Source organism: Oratosquilla oratoria, chromosome 29, assembly GCF_046742065.1.
Source record: "Oratosquilla oratoria isolate Oo_2021 chromosome 29, ASM4674206v1, whole genome shotgun sequence".
NCBI lineage: Eukaryota > Metazoa > Arthropoda > Malacostraca > Stomatopoda > Squillidae > Oratosquilla > Oratosquilla oratoria.
Genome location: NC_134805.1, coordinates 3,483,413 through 3,500,902, shown reverse-complemented (window position 1 = coordinate 3,500,902; position 17,490 = coordinate 3,483,413). Strand labels below are relative to the sequence as shown.

Below are 17,490 nucleotides of genomic sequence, written 5' to 3'. Positions count from 1 at the left end.
GAGAGATTGAACATTTTTAGAAGCTCTGCCATGGGATACGAACCCTGACCCGTGCGTCGATAATCACGAGGCCAAGACGCTAGCGACCATGCTACATGGTGATGGTTCAATAGGACTGTAATAGTCCCCGACCACGCTTCACGTAACATTGGAAGATCTAGTCTCATTTTCATCTAATCCCCGTATTAGGCGAGCCCTCCGACAAGTTATGTATCTTAAACACAGATTGAACATTTTTAGAAGCTCTGCCATGGGATACGAACCCTGACCCGTGCGTCGATAATCACGAGGCCAAGACGCTAGCGACCATGCTACATGGTGATGGTTCAAAAGGACTGTACTAGTCCCCGACCACGCTTCACGTAACATTGGAAGATCTAGTCTCATTTTCATCTAATCCCCGTATTAGGCGAGCCCTCCGACAAGTTGTGTATCTTAAAGAAAGATTGAACATTTTTAGAAGCTCTGCCATGGGATACGAACCCTGACCCGTGCGTCGATAATCACGAGGCCAAGACGCTAGCGACCATGCTACATGGTGATGGTTCAAAAGGACTGTACTAGTCCCCGACCACGCTTCACGTAACATTGGAAGATCTAGTCTCATTTTCATCTAATCCCCGTATTAGGCGAGCCCTCCGACAAGTTGTGTATCTTAAAGACAGATTGAACATTTTTAGAAGCTCTGCCATGGGATACGAACCCTGACGCTTCACGTAACATTGGAAGATCTAGTCTCATTTTCTTCCAATGTTACGTGAAGCGTGGTCGGGGACTAGTACAGTCCTTTTGAACCATCACCATGTAGCATGGTCGCTAGCGTCTTGGCCTCGTGATTATCGACGCACGGGTCAGGGTTCGTATCCCATGGCAGAGCTTCTAAAAATGTTCAATCTGTCTTTAAGATGCACAACTTGTCGGAGGGCTCGCCTAATACGGGGATTAGATGAAAATGAAACTAGATCTTCCAATGTTACGTGAAGCGTGGTCGGGGACTAGTACAGTCCTTTTGAACCATCACCATGTAGCATGGTCGCTAGCGTCTTGGCCTCGTGATTATCGACGCACGGGTCAGGGTTCGTATCCCATGGCAGAGCTTCTAAAAATGTTCAATCTGTCTTTAAGATACACAACTTGTCGGAGGGCTCGCCTAATACGGGGATTTGATGAAAATGAGACTAGATCTTCCAATGTTACGTGAAGCGTGGTCGGGGACTAGTACAGTCCTTTTGAACCATCACCATGTAGCATGGTCGCTAGCGTCTTGGCCTCGTGATTATCGACGCATGGGTCAGGGTTTGTATCCCATGGCAGAGCTTCTAAAAATGTTCAATCTTTCTTTAAGATACACAACTTGTCGGAGGGCTCGCCTAATACGGGGATTAGATGAAAATGAGACTAGATCTTCCAATGTTACGTGAAGCGTGGTCGGGGACTAGCACAGTCCTTTTGAACCATCACCATGTAGCATGGTCGCTAGCGTCTTGGCCTCGTGATTATCGACGCACGGGTCAGGGTTCGTATCCCATGGCAGAGCTTCTAAAAATGTTCAATCTGTCTTTAAGATACACAACTTGTCGGAGGGCTCGCCTAATACGGGGATTAGATGAAAATGAAACTAGATCTTCCAATGTTACGTGAAGCGTGGTCGGGGACTAGTACAGTCCTTTTGAACCATCACCATGTAGCATGGTCGCTAGCGTCTTGGCCTCGTGATTATCGACGCACGGGTCAGGGTTCGTATCCCATGGCAGAGCTTCTAAAAACACACACACACACACATATATATATATATATATATATATATATATATATATATATATACATATATATATATATATATGAAAATATATACATACATACATACATATACCAAGGCTTTTCCCCCTTCCAAGGGAGGTAGCCAAAAAGGGAAAGGCACAAAAACACTCCCACCCATTTCATCCCTAAATACACTCCACACCCCTCCCACCCTTCCTCTCATCTGAGCACCTCCTGGATGACGGGTCATCCCTGCACCCTGCCCACCGCCCTGGGTCAGAAGCAGTGTCGCAAGACACAGTACATCCACAGCGAGGCCGCTTCATTTAATCGGCGACCCCCCCCCTCTCCGTCCCCCTTTGCATATAAGGCGAGGACGGGGAGAAATCCCTTCGGGCTGCGTCAAAATTTACTCACACATACTACCCCACCCCCCACTTCCCCGCCCATTCCTCCTCATGCAGTCACAACATCATCCATATACAACCATTCTCCACTCACCTCTGTCTTCCGTCCTCTCCCTTCCTTCCTCAACAGGCATTCCCCTCTTCCCCAAAGCCCCCTTCACCCCATCCATCCACCTCATCCTAGGACGTCCCCTCATGTTCACTCCCTCCACATCTGCCTTCCATACCTCTTTTACTAGTCTTTCTTCACTCATTCTTTCCATGTGTCCAAACCATCCTAATATTCTTTCATCAACCCTATCTCCCTATTGTATCATGAAAGGTTTATGAATGGTATGGTAAGAATGGAAAGACACGATTGAGAACAAGAGACTTTATTCCTGAGCTGTTTCGCCTTTGAAGCTTCTTCAGAGGTAATATTACCTCTGAAGAAGCCTCAAAGGCGAAACCGGTCAGGAATAACGTCTCTTGTTCTCAATCGTGTATTTCCATTCTTACCATTCATACATACACACACACACACACACACACACACACACACACACACACACACACACACACACACACACACACACACACACACACACACACACACACACACACACACACACACACACACACACACACACACACACAAAAATATATATATATATATATGTATATATATATATATATATATATATATATATTACGGGTGAAAAATGTAATCACACATTTGTCAATAACGTTAAAAACCACTGTTGGAGTAGAAAAGTCTGGAGACGGGGAATCTATATATTTCGAATGCAAACTGCAATCCCTTTCAGTAGATACAATTAAGAGAGAGCAGGAGAAAAATGGTAGAATATACTATTATTGAATACCAGCCCAATATGAATATTTCAAAGGGGCAATGGTCCCCGGATATAATTTCAGGACTTTATATCACCAACCTATTAGAAACACGTTTGCCTCCTGACCTCACATACGGTATGAGCCGAGGGTAGAAACCTCTTCCCATATCCCCTTTCTCATGTCAAGGGTGCTACTTAAGGAGCACGCTCTCTCTTAATTGTATCTACTGAAAGGGATTGCAGTTTGCAATCGAAATATATAGATTCCCCGTCTCCAGTCTTTTCTACTCCAACAGTGGTTTTTAACGTTATATATATATATATATATATATATATATATATATATATATATATATATATATATATATATACAGTTAAGGCCGAAATTATTCATACCCTGACATATTTCTTTACTAATTGCAAATATTTCACAAAGAGAGAATATAATTTAATTTCAGTTGTTATGGTTGGTTAAACAGATGGTCACAAAAATCTGCAGCAGATTTATTTCATGTATTACATCACTACCTTTTGTTTATTTATCAATTGTACAAAAACAGGCCAGTCCAAAAATATCCATACCCCACAGTCAATAGTCAATTGCAAAGCCCTTGTTTCGAATCAATGCTTCCAGGCGCCTTCTGTAATTTACACATGGGTTTTCGCAGGTCTCCACTGGAATTTTAGCCCATTCTTCCTTAGCAATTGCCTCTAGCTCTTTGAGGCTGGAAGGATTCCTAGCACTGACGTTCTTCTTGAGCTCTCCCCAAATATTCTCGATAGGGTTCAAATCTGGGCTCTGACTTGGCTAGTCCGAAACATTAAGATTATTGTCCTGAAACCATTTCTTCACTATTTTTGCGGTATGTTTCGGATCATTGTCCTGCTGGTACATCCAATTTTGCCCGAGGTTAAATGATTCCGCAGAATGCATGACGTTTTTCTCCAGAATTTCATCATCTTGCTCCTTATTCATGATTCCATTGACTTTGACGATGTTGCCTGGTCCTCTGGCAGAGAAACAACCCCAAAACATAATGTTCCCTCCACCATGCTTGACGGTTGGGATGGTGTTTTTGGGGTTGAACCCTTGACGCTTCTTCCTCCAAACAAAGGCAACATCCCTGTGCCCGAAAAGTTCCATCTTAGTTTCATCTGACCAAAGAACCGACTTCTAAAAGCTTGGATCCTTATCAAGATGTGCCCTCGCAAAGGCTAGACGAGCTGCTCTATGCTTGGCAGTCAGGAGTGGCGTTTTCCTTGGTCTGCATCGACGAAGGCCGGCCCGGTGTAATGTCCTCTTGGGTGTTGACCTTGAGATATTCGTCCTAGACTTCTTCAGGTCACTCAGGAGAGCCTTGCTGGTTATTCTAGGGTTGTCAGCAACTTTTCGAACCAGTTTTCTTGCATCTCGGACAGACATCTTTGCCTTTCGTCCACGGCCTGTTAAGTTTTTCACCGTACCAAAGTTCTTAAACTTCTTTATGATGCTCTGCACCGTAGCCACAGGCACTTCAAATTGCTTAGAAATCTTTTTAAACCCTTTCCCTTGCTTGTGGGCATCCACAATCCGCATTCTAAGATTTTCACAAGTTCTTTCTTCTTTCCCATAGTGTCGTTGCTGTGGCTGACTTGAAAATGAGAATGACTGCCCTGCTGACCACCTAATTTATATTTTCTGGGCTTGAAATGGCTAGATATTATTACATAGTTCAAGGAATGGTTGTTACACTCAAAAGACCAATTAACTGCACTCCAGTAATGACCCTAAGCACTTAAAAAGAACAGGGTATGATAATTGTGAACAGGCCTAAAATTTGACAATGAAGAAATTCTCCATTGTTATAATGATTATCAAGCCACCACTCCTTTTAAAGGTGTGTCTGTACCCAATCAATAAAGGGCTAGAGTTGAAAATGTACTCATCCTTTATTTCTGTACATTAGGACACTGAATTTAAAATTTGTCATAGGGTATGAATAATTTCGGCCTTAACTGTATATATATATATATATATATATATATATATATATATATATATGTATGTATGTATATATTATCACGACTCGAGTGAGGAAAATTCACATAGTTCAGCCTGTTGGTTTGCAGGTCCCACTTGTAGAGCAAGGCTTTCTTATCCCCGCTCCTGTCCCTATCCTAGAAGTTCTAACTTGCGAAGCCACACCCCTTTCTTCGACTTATAAAAAGGGTCATCGCTTAACTCTCTCTCTCTCTCTCTCTCTCTCTCTCTCTCTCTCTCTCTCCTTCTCTCTCTCTCTCCCTCTCTCTCACTCTCTCTCTCGCTTCTGTTCAGACGTACGTGGTATAACTCCCCCCCCCCTCCTGTCTCACCGGCCTCGCTTGCTATCCCGTTCCATACGCGCCTGAGTTCATTAGGTAGTAATTACTGAAATGTTCAGCTCTGATTATTATCATTCTGGACCTCTCAAGAGTGATATTTATCTTAGGATGTATTAGTTAGGGAAGTGATATTTATCAATGGATATATTGTTTAGGGAAAGTGATATTTATTATGGGATGTATTAGGGGAAATGATATTTATTATGGGATATAATAGGGAAAGTGATACTTACCATAGGATATATTTGTTAAGGAAAGCGTTATTTAACATACGATTAATGTTAGGCCGTTCAGAAGTACGACGTTTAGTTGTGTTGATTGTTGCATTGGCCAAAGGTATAGAAGATTGATTAGTAATACCTTATGTAAGAGGCTGGTAGAGAGACGTGGGTAGAAAGTGGGGTAGATGGTGAGGGTTTAATTTCTATGAGTTGGGTGTTTGGTTAATAACAGTCATAAGTGAGCAGTTGTATAGGTTCGCTCTCCGCATGGAGTAATAAAGAGGTTGTTAGGAATCACATTGGTCCACTATTATCTGCTGACGGTCAACTTGAATATTCAAATGAAGGAATGTGTAATATCTTAAACAATTATTTTAGCTCGGTATTCGTAAACGAAACACCTCAAAGTGAATTCCAAACTGAAACCTGTGAAAAGTCTAGGGTAAACTTACTACGGTAAATATAACAAAAGAAAAAATTAAAAGGTGTATAGATAAACTCAAAGTAAATAAAACACAAGGGCCTGACGGTTGGCATCCAAGAATCTTAAAGGAAATGAAAAATGAGGTTGTTGTTCCATTAGAAATTATTTTCAAGAAATCCATCATATCCGGAGATGTCCCAAGAGAATGGAAGCTAGCTAACGTTACTCCTATATTCAAAAAAGGTGACAAAAAGAAGCCAAATAACTATAGGCCTATAAGTTTGACTTCAATCGTAGGAAAAATAATGGAAACTATTATCAGAGATGCTATCGAACATCATTTAGAAAGTAACCGTTTGATAAATGATAGCCAGCATGGTTTCAGACGGAAACGTTCTTGCGTGACTAACTTACTCGAATTCTACAACACAGTTATCTCGAATTATGACAAAAGAAACAATATAGATTTAATATATCTAGACTTTGCAAAAGCTTTTGATACCGTCCCACACGAAAGACTACTTACTAAATTAGCTTTACATGGAATAAGCGGTAGCATATTAGGTTGGACTAGTAATTGGTTGAATGGTCGAAAACAGAGAGTTGTTTTAAATGGAAAAACTTCTAGATGGAAAAATGTTACAAATGGAGTTCCTCAGGGTTCCGTTCTTGGACCACTTCTATTCATAGTATATATAAATGATATAGACCATGGACTAAAATCTACTGTTTCCAAATTTGCTGATAATTTAAAACTGTGCGGAGTGGCAAATGATCACTCAAACCATTTACATATTCAAGAAGAGTTAGATAAACTACAGCAATGGTCTGAAAAGTGGCTTATGAAATTTAACACAAGTAAATGCAAGGTAATGCACATAGGTAAAAGTAACAGTAAGTACCATTACAAGTTATTTGGAAATTCGTTAACAAAAGTGGATAGTGAAAAAGATCTCGGCGTAATTATCAGTAACGACCTCAAATCATCCAAGCAGTGTATTTCAGCCTCTGAAAAAGCAAATAAGATTCTAGGACTGATTGCGGGATCTTTTGATTTCAAAAGTCCATCACTCATTAACAAGCTATATAAATCGTTAGTTCGTCCACATTTGGAATATGCTGTTTCCGTATGGTCACCGAATCTCATTAAAGACATTGACAGATTGGAAAAAGTACAACGGCGAGCCACAAAACTGATTCCAAATATCAAAAATAGATCATACGAAAACCGACTAAAACATATGAATATGTTTTCCTTAAAAAAAAGCGTGGACTCAGAGGTGACTTGATACAGGTCTTTAAGATTTTAAAGGGAATTGACAACATCAAAGTGACCAAATTTTCACATTGAATGAGAATCAGACAAGAAACAATGGTCTCAAACTGTCCGGAAATAGATTCAATTTGGAAGTAGGTAGAAACAACTTTGCCAACCGTGTAGTTAATGAATGGAATAAACTTCCTGCACAGGTAGTGCAATGTAGTTTAGCTCGAAGCTTTAAGAATCATTTAGATAAACACCTAAGCAAGATGCTGTAATGATTATAATTTATTTTATATTATTTGTTTTTGAACATTTTTAGAAGCTCCGCCGTGGGATACGAACCCTGACCCGTGCGTCGTCCTTTTGAACCATCACCATGTAGCATAGTTGCTAACGTCTTGACCTCGTGATATTCGACGCACGGGTCAGGGTTCGTATCCCACGGCGGAGCTTCTAAAAATGTTCAATCTGTCATAAGAAACATACATTATTTGTTTTTGTTTTGTTATCATTTGTCTGTCTGATTTTCATTTATTATTAGTTATATGTCAATTTATTATTTTATTTAATATTTACCTGTTTGTTCATTATTTAACTAAACCTATGCATTTATTTGTGTATTTTATTTGTTATTTACATTATTATAGTTTTTATTTATTCTTTTATTATTATTATGGTTTTTTTTCAGCCGACCTAGTATGGACCAAAAGGTCTCCTGACGGCATGCTTCGCCTTTGTAATCCTTTGTAAAATGTCGGAGCGCCTGATACCTAATGCTGACATGTAACCTAAATAACTTATGCAGAGATTCGATATTGCTTAAGTAAACAATATTGCATATAGACTTGTAACAACGAATCTGATTGGGGAAAGAGTGGAGAAGGAGATAATTGAATTGGTTCATGATTGTAAGGACACGCCCTTAGAGGAGGATCTTAAATATAAAGTTAAATGTCATTGAACTAAAGAAATCATGACTTCACTACAGAAATTACATGGAACGTAATAATGTGTATTTTCATGGGATTCATAGAGTGTACTTTTAGAAGCACGTCGTGGAGCTGGTATTCAAGAAAGAAAAGAAAAAGTTAAACATTTCATTCCCCCAATACAGATAATATAGTGAAGAGAGAAGTAGAAGACTGACAATGCAAAATACCATTCTAAATGGAAATAAACTTATGAACTTGAATAAGTTGGCTCATGGAAGGCATGGAACCTACCAAATAAAAGGATACATACCAAATAACATTTTTGAAAGACAGTGGCGAAAATCGAAAAGGGATAGACGTAACAAACAAAAATAAGCGCTCTAGAGTGACGGTTAAGAGTGATGGTAGCTAGGGATGAAACAAACGCTACTAAGGAATACTACATCAAAAGAACTTAGTGCAAAATACGGTTACGAGACTGGTGCATCAAACTACAAGCAACTACAACCACGCAGTGCACACGACCACGCAGTGCACACAACCACACAGTGCACACGATCACAGAATGCACACAAACACGCAGTGCACAGAACCATGCAGTGCTTGCCGACTACGAGGGAACGAACTACAAGTAACAGTGCACCTACCCAAGATGTGGATGCCGACTACGAGGGGACGAACTACAATCAACAGTGCACACTGGTACGATGATTCGGCTAAGAGGAGTGAACGAGGGGAACACAAGATGAGGCTGATGTACGTGTGAGGGCACGCCGTACGTGTGAGGACGACTACAAAGGAAGCAGTTAATTCAAATAAACTTTAACAACTGAAGGTATTGCCAAGGAGGTGTTACGGTATGAATTTTTTACCTCACAAAGAAACATTTCAAAGTTTTCGGGTGAATGAAACACAGTGGGGGTCAAAAGGTTTCTCATTTTAGTAGATACTCTAATAGCGACAAAAATATATAAGATGATAAAAAGAAAATAGACATTTTAAAAGAAAATGTATATCCTGAGAAGGGTAGGGCTAGGCTTATAATAAATTTCCAGCAAATGGAAGATATAACCAAATATGAAGATTATAAGACTTCAGAGTGTACACATATAAGACATTAACAACTTATATATTCACACAGCTCACCCCGTTCCTCCCCGGTCATTATTGTTGTCATCTCGCTTTCGTCTAGCTTCTTGGAGAATTAAGCTCCTTGCTACCCTCGCTAACTTGACAAAATCGTCCCGATGATTGCTACACGGGAATGAAGTATTATACGCTGCCTCAATCGTCCTCTTTTCTCTTTTATCAAGTCCATTATGGAGCACCTCTATTTTCTCCCAATCCGGCAGGTGGCCAATATTGCCGATATGTACTACTAATGAGTTGGAGGCCCGGTGGCTTTTGACGTCAATTCTATGTTCCATTGTCCGTTTATGAATTCTCCTGCTAGTTTCCCCAGAGAAACTAACAGGGCAGCTTTTACACGGTATTCTGTAAACTAAACAGTTATCTTCATCTTTGACTTTGTTACTGACTTTATTTCTCACAATATCGCCTATTTCTATTCCCGTGCTATATGCCTGTTTCAGGCCTGCCTTGGTGAGATTTTGTTCGATAACATTTGAGCACTTGGAGTTGGATACGGACAGATACCCACGGTTCTTATCACTAGTCTCTTTATTCTTGCCACCCCTATTTCTTATTTTGTAAAGACTTTTCCTTGTTTATATATATATATATATATATATATATATATATATATGTGTGTGTGTGCGTGTGTGTGTGTGTGTGTGTGTGTGTGTGTGTGTGTGTGTGTACATGTGTGTGTGTGTGTGTGCGTGTGTATATATATATATATATATATATATATATATATACATTTAAACATTTCAAGTCAAAGTGTGATAAGAATCCTATCAGGTTTTTGGTTAGAATGATAAAGAAAGTAAAAATAAGTGAAATTAACACAGAATATTTAGCAAAATTAGACAGCTGATCCAAGGACATGATTTCTATATTAAATGATATAGATTGGACAGAAAGATCTAGTGACAGGATAAAAGTTTCTTAAGTCATTAAGTTAATAGCACTTGCACTATGGGTACATAATTGTGATAACATAACTGCAGTAAAGCTGTATAAATATCTTAAACAAACCATGGACTGAAGGGAGATAGATTACCTTCTACAAGGTTATTGTTGATATAAAACAATTAGTTCTTATGTCATGACAGTAGGAATGCAACAGCAGAGAAAAACTAGGACCTCTAGGAGTGACTACAGAAACAGAGGATCTAAACATAGAGTTAGCAGCACTTCAAAGAATGTAATATTGGAATGCTTTAATTGTAATTAATGGGGCATAAAGCACAAGAGTGTTATTATGAGACTATTTGTAGGAACTGCAATTATGAAGGTCATGATGGGTATCATTGTAGAAATCTAACCTTCTGTTTGTATTACCAGAAAGTAGGACATAGAACACCGGATTGTAGAACAATGCCAACTTTTCGTATATACCTAGAAACAAGAGAAAAAACCCAGACACAATATAAAAATACACAAGTAGCGCTAATCATAGAAATACAAATAGACGGTATTGTGTTAGGGACAAGAGTGATAGAAGTGTGAAAGAAAACACTAACATCAAAGACAATTGTAAATTAACTATAACAATTGGAAGGGCTTCTGTATGACCATCATTGGGGGTCGAGTTTTTAATTAACCCATTTGAATATTCATTGATATGAGATCTGTAGCCAATGTTTAAAACCAATTGAAGCCGGGAGTGAAAATCTTGGAACCAATCCATTATTCATTGCAAGGAGTAACTGAAAGTCACTTAAACATTAGGTAAGATAGAAGTAGATATAATTTTCTATAGAAATAAGCACTTGCACATTCCAGTGATAGTTGTAGAAGAATCTGTTTTCCTATGAGATCTATTGAGAGGATTTGCAACTATGAGGAAAGAAGGCATAATCATAGGTCATCTTGAGTTAGGGATCGTATTGAAATCACAATTAATCCCATTTTTAAATCAACCAGACTTAGAACCAGGATCTGTGATAAGAGAACCTATGAAAATAGATAAGGAGGATAACAATGCTAGATTGGATGGTAACGGAACAGAGCGGTCCATTCAATAACAAATAAAACAAACATAAAATAAAGTCTCATATAGTGAACCCAATTCAGGTGTTCAAGAAATTCCAGAAATTACTCAGAATTCATCAACTCCAAACGAAGTTTGGTAATCATGGAAGGTGGTGAAATAAAGTCGACGTTATTACACTCCAGAGCAATTAACAGAATAGAAGTGCAGTTGAAAGAAGACACTGTAAATTGAAATTTTAACCATCCCGGAATCAATTAGGATGAAAGGTTTGAAATTGGACTCAGGGATTAATAAGACATGCAAGAACAAGATAGAAATATTAGTGATTAGTACTTTGAATAAAGACATAGTCCTAAGAAAGGTAACAAATAGGATGTTTTCAGGTCTGTGCAAGACCTATTAAAATTTTAAATGAGGGTACTGAGGAGATTAAACCCCCAATCTGATCAGTTTGTTCAATTTAGGAAGAAACATATTTGGGAGAAAAATATAGGAGTCAACTAGAACCTACTAGTTGTCCTGAGTTGCATGAATGTTTAATTGTATTGCTCTTGAGGTACAAAATAATTTGGGCAAAATGATTTTTAAAGCATCAGTTCAAACTAACACCCGGGACTCGATCTATTCATATAACTGCCTAAAGATTACCACATTTCAAGCTAGCCATTGTAGATAAATTGATCACTGAAATGTTATCGCAGGATATTGTTGAATCTAGTCAAAGTGAATGGAACTTCCCTTCGATTCTGGTGCCAAAATTAGATGGTAACATGCGTCCATTTATTGACTATAGGTAATTCAATAAACAGACTATTCCCGATATATTACTCTTACCTCTAATATCAGATATACTTCGTAGTTTGTTAACCAAAAAAATTAGTTTGGTGCTATAGATATCAAATCTGTGTTCTGGCAGATCGAGTTGCATGAAAGCTCATGCGATTATATAGTATTTTCTACAACAATGGGGCACTATGCGCTCAAACGAAAGCCTTTTGGGTTATGTAATAGTCCAATAACTTATATAAGATTAATGAATACTGTGCTAGATGGGCTGTTAGGGAACACTGCCAATGTGTTTATAGATGATATTTGAAAAGTTTCCCAAACAGCGGCTGATAGCTTTAAGAAATTAGATTTGGTATTTTCAAAACTAGTTGAAGCAGGATTGAAAGTGAAAATTGAAAAATGTAAGTTTTTGCAGGACAATGTCATTTATTTGGGACATAGATTAGACAGACATAGACTTTGTACAGTAATTTCAAAGGTAGAAGCAGTAAAGAGCTATCCAGTTCCGAACAATGTAGAAAAAGTTAGAAGTTTCTTAGGATTGACAGGATATTATAGAAAATTTATGGAGGAATATGCAGACATAGCTAATCCATTAAGTTCTTTGTTGAAGAAAGATTCGAAGTTGATGTGGGGATCTGTTCAACAACAAGCTTTTGGCAAGTTGAAAGATAAACTTACTAGTTCTCCAGTTTTCATATTTCCTAATTATGATAAGGAGTTCATTCTTTGTACTGATGGGTCTTACATAGGTTTAGGAGGCATACCGATGCAAGAGAGAAATGGAACATTGAAACCGATAGCTTAAACATCGAGACCTCATAATAGTGCAGAGGGAAACTACTCTATCACAAAAAGAGAAACCTTAGCAGTGATATATTCATTAGAGAGATCTAGACATATGATACTGGGATACCCAATCACAGTGTGGATTGATCAAACAACTACCCAGAACTTATTCAGGCATAAGAACATTAGGGGTAGATTAGCCAGGTGGTTTACTATACTTCAGTGTTATGGGGTAAATTTTTAATATAGTCTAGGCAGAAAAAATATTTCAGCAGATGCACTACCTGAAAATATTAGCCAACCAACGTCAGGACTGATTAATTTCATCTGCAGTATAAATGAACTATTAACGTTAGATGAGGAAATTATAATAAGGAAAAAATGAAAAGAAAATTTTTGGGGAAAAGGAACCAAGAATTTCATAAACCCAAGAGGCCTTCCTCCAACACTACCAAAAGGTTGAAAGATAGTGGAATTTCGTTTGTACAATGGACTTCTGTATAGAAAAACAGTTGTAAGTGGGAAGGATATTTCTAGGGGCCCAGTGAATCAATTGAAAGTTCTACAAACTCTTGTACAAGAGTTATTGAAATTACTTCATGATAGTGATTGTAGTTCACATCCAGGAAAGGATCAAACTTATAGACAACCACAACTTAAATGCTTTTGGCCAGTATGAAGAAAGACATATATGATTATATAGAAAATTGTTTGAAATGTGGTGAAATAAAAAGAAATACAACTAAATCTGCTCCTATGTTATCATATCCCATCCCGCAGAAACCCTGGGAAAGAGTTCACATAGATACATTGGAGTTACCTATGTCTGAAAAAGGATATAGATAAGTATCTGTTGCTATTGATTATCTTTCAAGATTTTGTTTTTTACAACCCATACCAAATACCGATCAGATAATCTGTAATTTCATTACTCCTGAGATCTTAGTTTCAAACAATGGTACTGCATTTAATAACAAAATCTTGGAAAAAATATGTAGGTTATTGAAGATAAACAAAATAAATATTCAGGTAAATCATCCTCAGAACAATGGAGTTGTAGAGAGGTTAATTAATAAAATTATTACATGTCTTAGAGATTTGATAAACCCACATAGTATAACATAGGATATTTGGATTCCTTGTGTTAAATGTACCCTAAACAACCTAATTAATAAAGCAACAAGAGAAACACGCCATTTTATTATTTTTGGAGAAGACAAAATTCTCCCATATGAAATCTTGATTGTAGAACAAAAAACCAGTGTATAATATAGATGATTACATCTCAAATATATACATTTCATGCCATACATCAAAGAGTTAGGGAGCACATAAAAGACTATACACAAGAGATGAATCAGCAACAACGCAAAATAGCACATAAAACAGAATTACAAATAGGAAATTTGGTCACGGCCAAATTACATACAATCCATAATAAACTTTCACCAAAATACTCAGGTCCGTATAGAATAATTGATTTTGCAGGTGGGAATAAATACAATATTTTACACTTAGAAACTTTGGAAGTGTCAATTAGGCATTTAAAAAGGAGTAGGATAGAACTTAATGATGATGATAATTGTAACGTTAAGGATAGTAAAACAACAACTGTTTTCAAAGGAAGATACACCGTATATTAATTATGTTGGGGAAACCTTAAGTCCAGGAGAGTATAGGGAATAAGTATATAGCATCATGTGGGAATTGTGTATTAGTACTGATAATTTTTTACATATAAGACTGGATTGATTATTTGATATATGTGAATGGTGTATGCCAGAGATTGAAAACCTATGCTAACTGAGACCTGTGTGTCGGACAGGTGTGCTACCTCTAGCCTTTGTCATTCATGAAGACCTGGAGCCTTGCCAATGTACAAAAACAACGCCATTAAGTATAGAGAGATATTTCTGTTTTGGTGTTCCATGAAGCATTGAAATTTCTTGTGTAACTTTATTAGTATGTTTCAATTGGTTGAAACAACTTCATGAGTCCTAGTGAAAAAGTTATTCGTAAAACCAGGTTATATTTTCTGTTTTTCCAAACATACTTAGAAGTCTATTCTATGTCGAAGTCTATTGAATGTAGTATCTCAGTTTCTGATATTTGTGAAACATATGTGAAATTATGCAGGGACACCGTCTTCTATTGCTAACACCCTTAATACTGTGATATAATCGATGCAACATATCTCACATATATACAACTCACCATCTTTGAAAATGTGAATACATCCTTCGTTGAGGTCTAACACAAACAACTTTTCTAATAATGTTCTGTCTTCACAACATATTGTATTCAGAAGGAGGAGGACATCAAATACTATCTCGAACTAATAGAAATAACCGAGACATGGTTAAATGGTGGAGAGGTTGAAGCTGATTTTGATATTGCTGGATTTAAACACTTTCATCAGGATAGAAACCACAAGAAAGGTGGGGGTGTTCTGTTGTACGTTAAAAGTAATATGATAGGAAAATGAAACAGGATGCATATGATAGTTTGTAGGTAGAATTAACCCCCAAAAATAGACAAAAAATGAAGGTAAGTGTGATATATAGGCAAAAACAATATCATTAGCAGACGACAAACTGTTGTTTCAAGAAATGTCTAGTTTCTGCAACCGGGACTTATTGATAATGGGTGATTTCAATTTTACTGATATTGATTGGTAGACCCTTGAACATGGCCATATAGATAATCGCTTGATAGATTTTCTCGGTGATAATTACTTAGTTCAGCATATAAAAGAGTCCAGAAGATATGGAAATTTACTCGATATACTGATCACTAACCGCGAAAGCATGATAACAGATGTAGAAGTTGATGAAACTATTACAAATAGTGATTCAAACTGCTAAAAAGAAAATTAGAGTAGATACTTGTGTATCTAAAATACCCGATTTCAGTAAAACTCAGTTCATAGGGCGTCAGGAGCTTCAGATTACAGATTGGGAGGCAAAATTAAGCAAAAAACCTGTAGATCAGATGAGAGAAATATTTCAAAATACGCTTACTAAGATGATTCATAATTACATCCGGTTTAAGGACAAACGCCCCCCAAATCAGGCTCACCCAAAATTACTTGATACAGAAACTGAAAAAGTATTGCTAAAAAGAGACAGGCTTATAAGAAATACAAGTGCACGAGTGCACCTAATGACTATCAAAGTTAGGTAATAACACAGAAAGATTAAAAAAAAGACAATAAAAAAAAAACGAAAATGACAATACGAAATGCATATTGCTGATAAATCCAAAGAAAATCCAAAAGAGTTCTATTGTTACATTAGGTATAAAAAGGTTATTGGGAATAACATTGGCCCACTATTATCTGCTGACGGTCAACTTGAATATTCAAATGAAGGAATGTGTGATATTCTAAACAACTACTTTAGTTCAGTATTCGTAAATGAAACACCTTAAAATAAACTCAAAACTGAAACCTCATAAAAGTGTAGGATGGACTTACTACGGTAGATATAACAAAAGAAAAAAATTAAAAGGTGTATAGAAAAATTCAAAGTTGATAAAACACCAGGGCCTGACGGTTGACATCCAAGAATCTTAAAGGAAATGAAAAATGAGATTGTTGTTCCATTAGAAATTATTTTCAAGAAATTCATCATATCCGGAGATGTCCCATATTGAAAAAAGGTGACAAAAAGAAACCAAAGAACTACTGGCCTATAAGCTTGACTTCAATCGTAGGAAAATTATGAAAACTGTCATCAGATATGCTATCGAGCACCATTTAGAAAGTAACTGTTTGATAAATGATAGCCAGCATGGATTCAGACGGAGCCTGAGTAACTTTCTTGAATTCTACAACATAGTCATCTTGAGTTATGGCAAAAGAAACAATATAAATTTAATATATTTAGACTTTGTAAAAGCTTTTTATACCGTTCCCCACGAAAGACTACTTACTAGGTTAGCTTCACATGGAATAAATGATAGTGTATTAAGTTGGACTAGTAATTGATTGAACGATCGAAAACAGAGAGTTGTTCTCAATGGCAAAACTTCTAGATGGAAAAATGTTACGAGTGGAGTTCCTCAGGGTTCCGTTCTTGGGCCACTTCTACTTAGTATATATAAATGGTATAGACCATGGACTGAAATTTATTGTCTCCAAATTTGCTGATGATACAAAACTGTGCGGAATGGAAAATGATCGCTTAAACCAATTATATTATTCAAGAATATTTAGATAAACTACAACAATGTCCTGAAAACTGGCTAATGAAATTTAACATAGGTGAAAATAACAGTAAGTCATCTCGAATTGTGACAATATATATATATATATATATATATATATATAGATTTATTATATCTAGACTTTGCAAAAGCTTTTGATACCGTCCCTCATGAAAGACTACCTACTAACTGCTCTGGCGCCAAGAGGCTCCCAAGTCAGTGCCTTTAACCACTGACTCAGCTATCGATGGTTAAAACTCTCTGAACTAGGAACGCTACTGGTTCCCGAGATAGGGGTCGCAGCTAGCGATCTTTCCTAATCTCGGGAACCAGTAGCGTTCCGAGTTCAGAGAGTTTTAACCATCGATAGCTGAGTGGTTAA

At 37.3% G+C, this 17,490-nt stretch overlaps 1 protein-coding gene across 1 annotated transcript; it reads right to left on the bottom strand.

Annotated features, from left to right (window-relative positions):
* Positions 1 to 4,175: 4,175 nt before the first annotated feature.
* LOC143040776 (uncharacterized) lies at positions 4,176 to 4,577 on the bottom strand. The gene has a single exon (XM_076212209.1). The coding sequence runs from the start codon at positions 4,575 to 4,577 to the stop codon at positions 4,176 to 4,178; it is 402 nt and encodes a 133-aa protein (XP_076068324.1).
* Between the last annotated feature and the right edge of the window lie 12,913 nt (positions 4,578 to 17,490).

Excerpts from the sequence above, each read along its gene's own strand:
- LOC143040776 (XM_076212209.1), bottom strand. The coding sequence starts at position 4,577 with ATGCGGATTGTGGATGCCCACAAGCAAGGGAAAGGGTTTAAAAAGATT.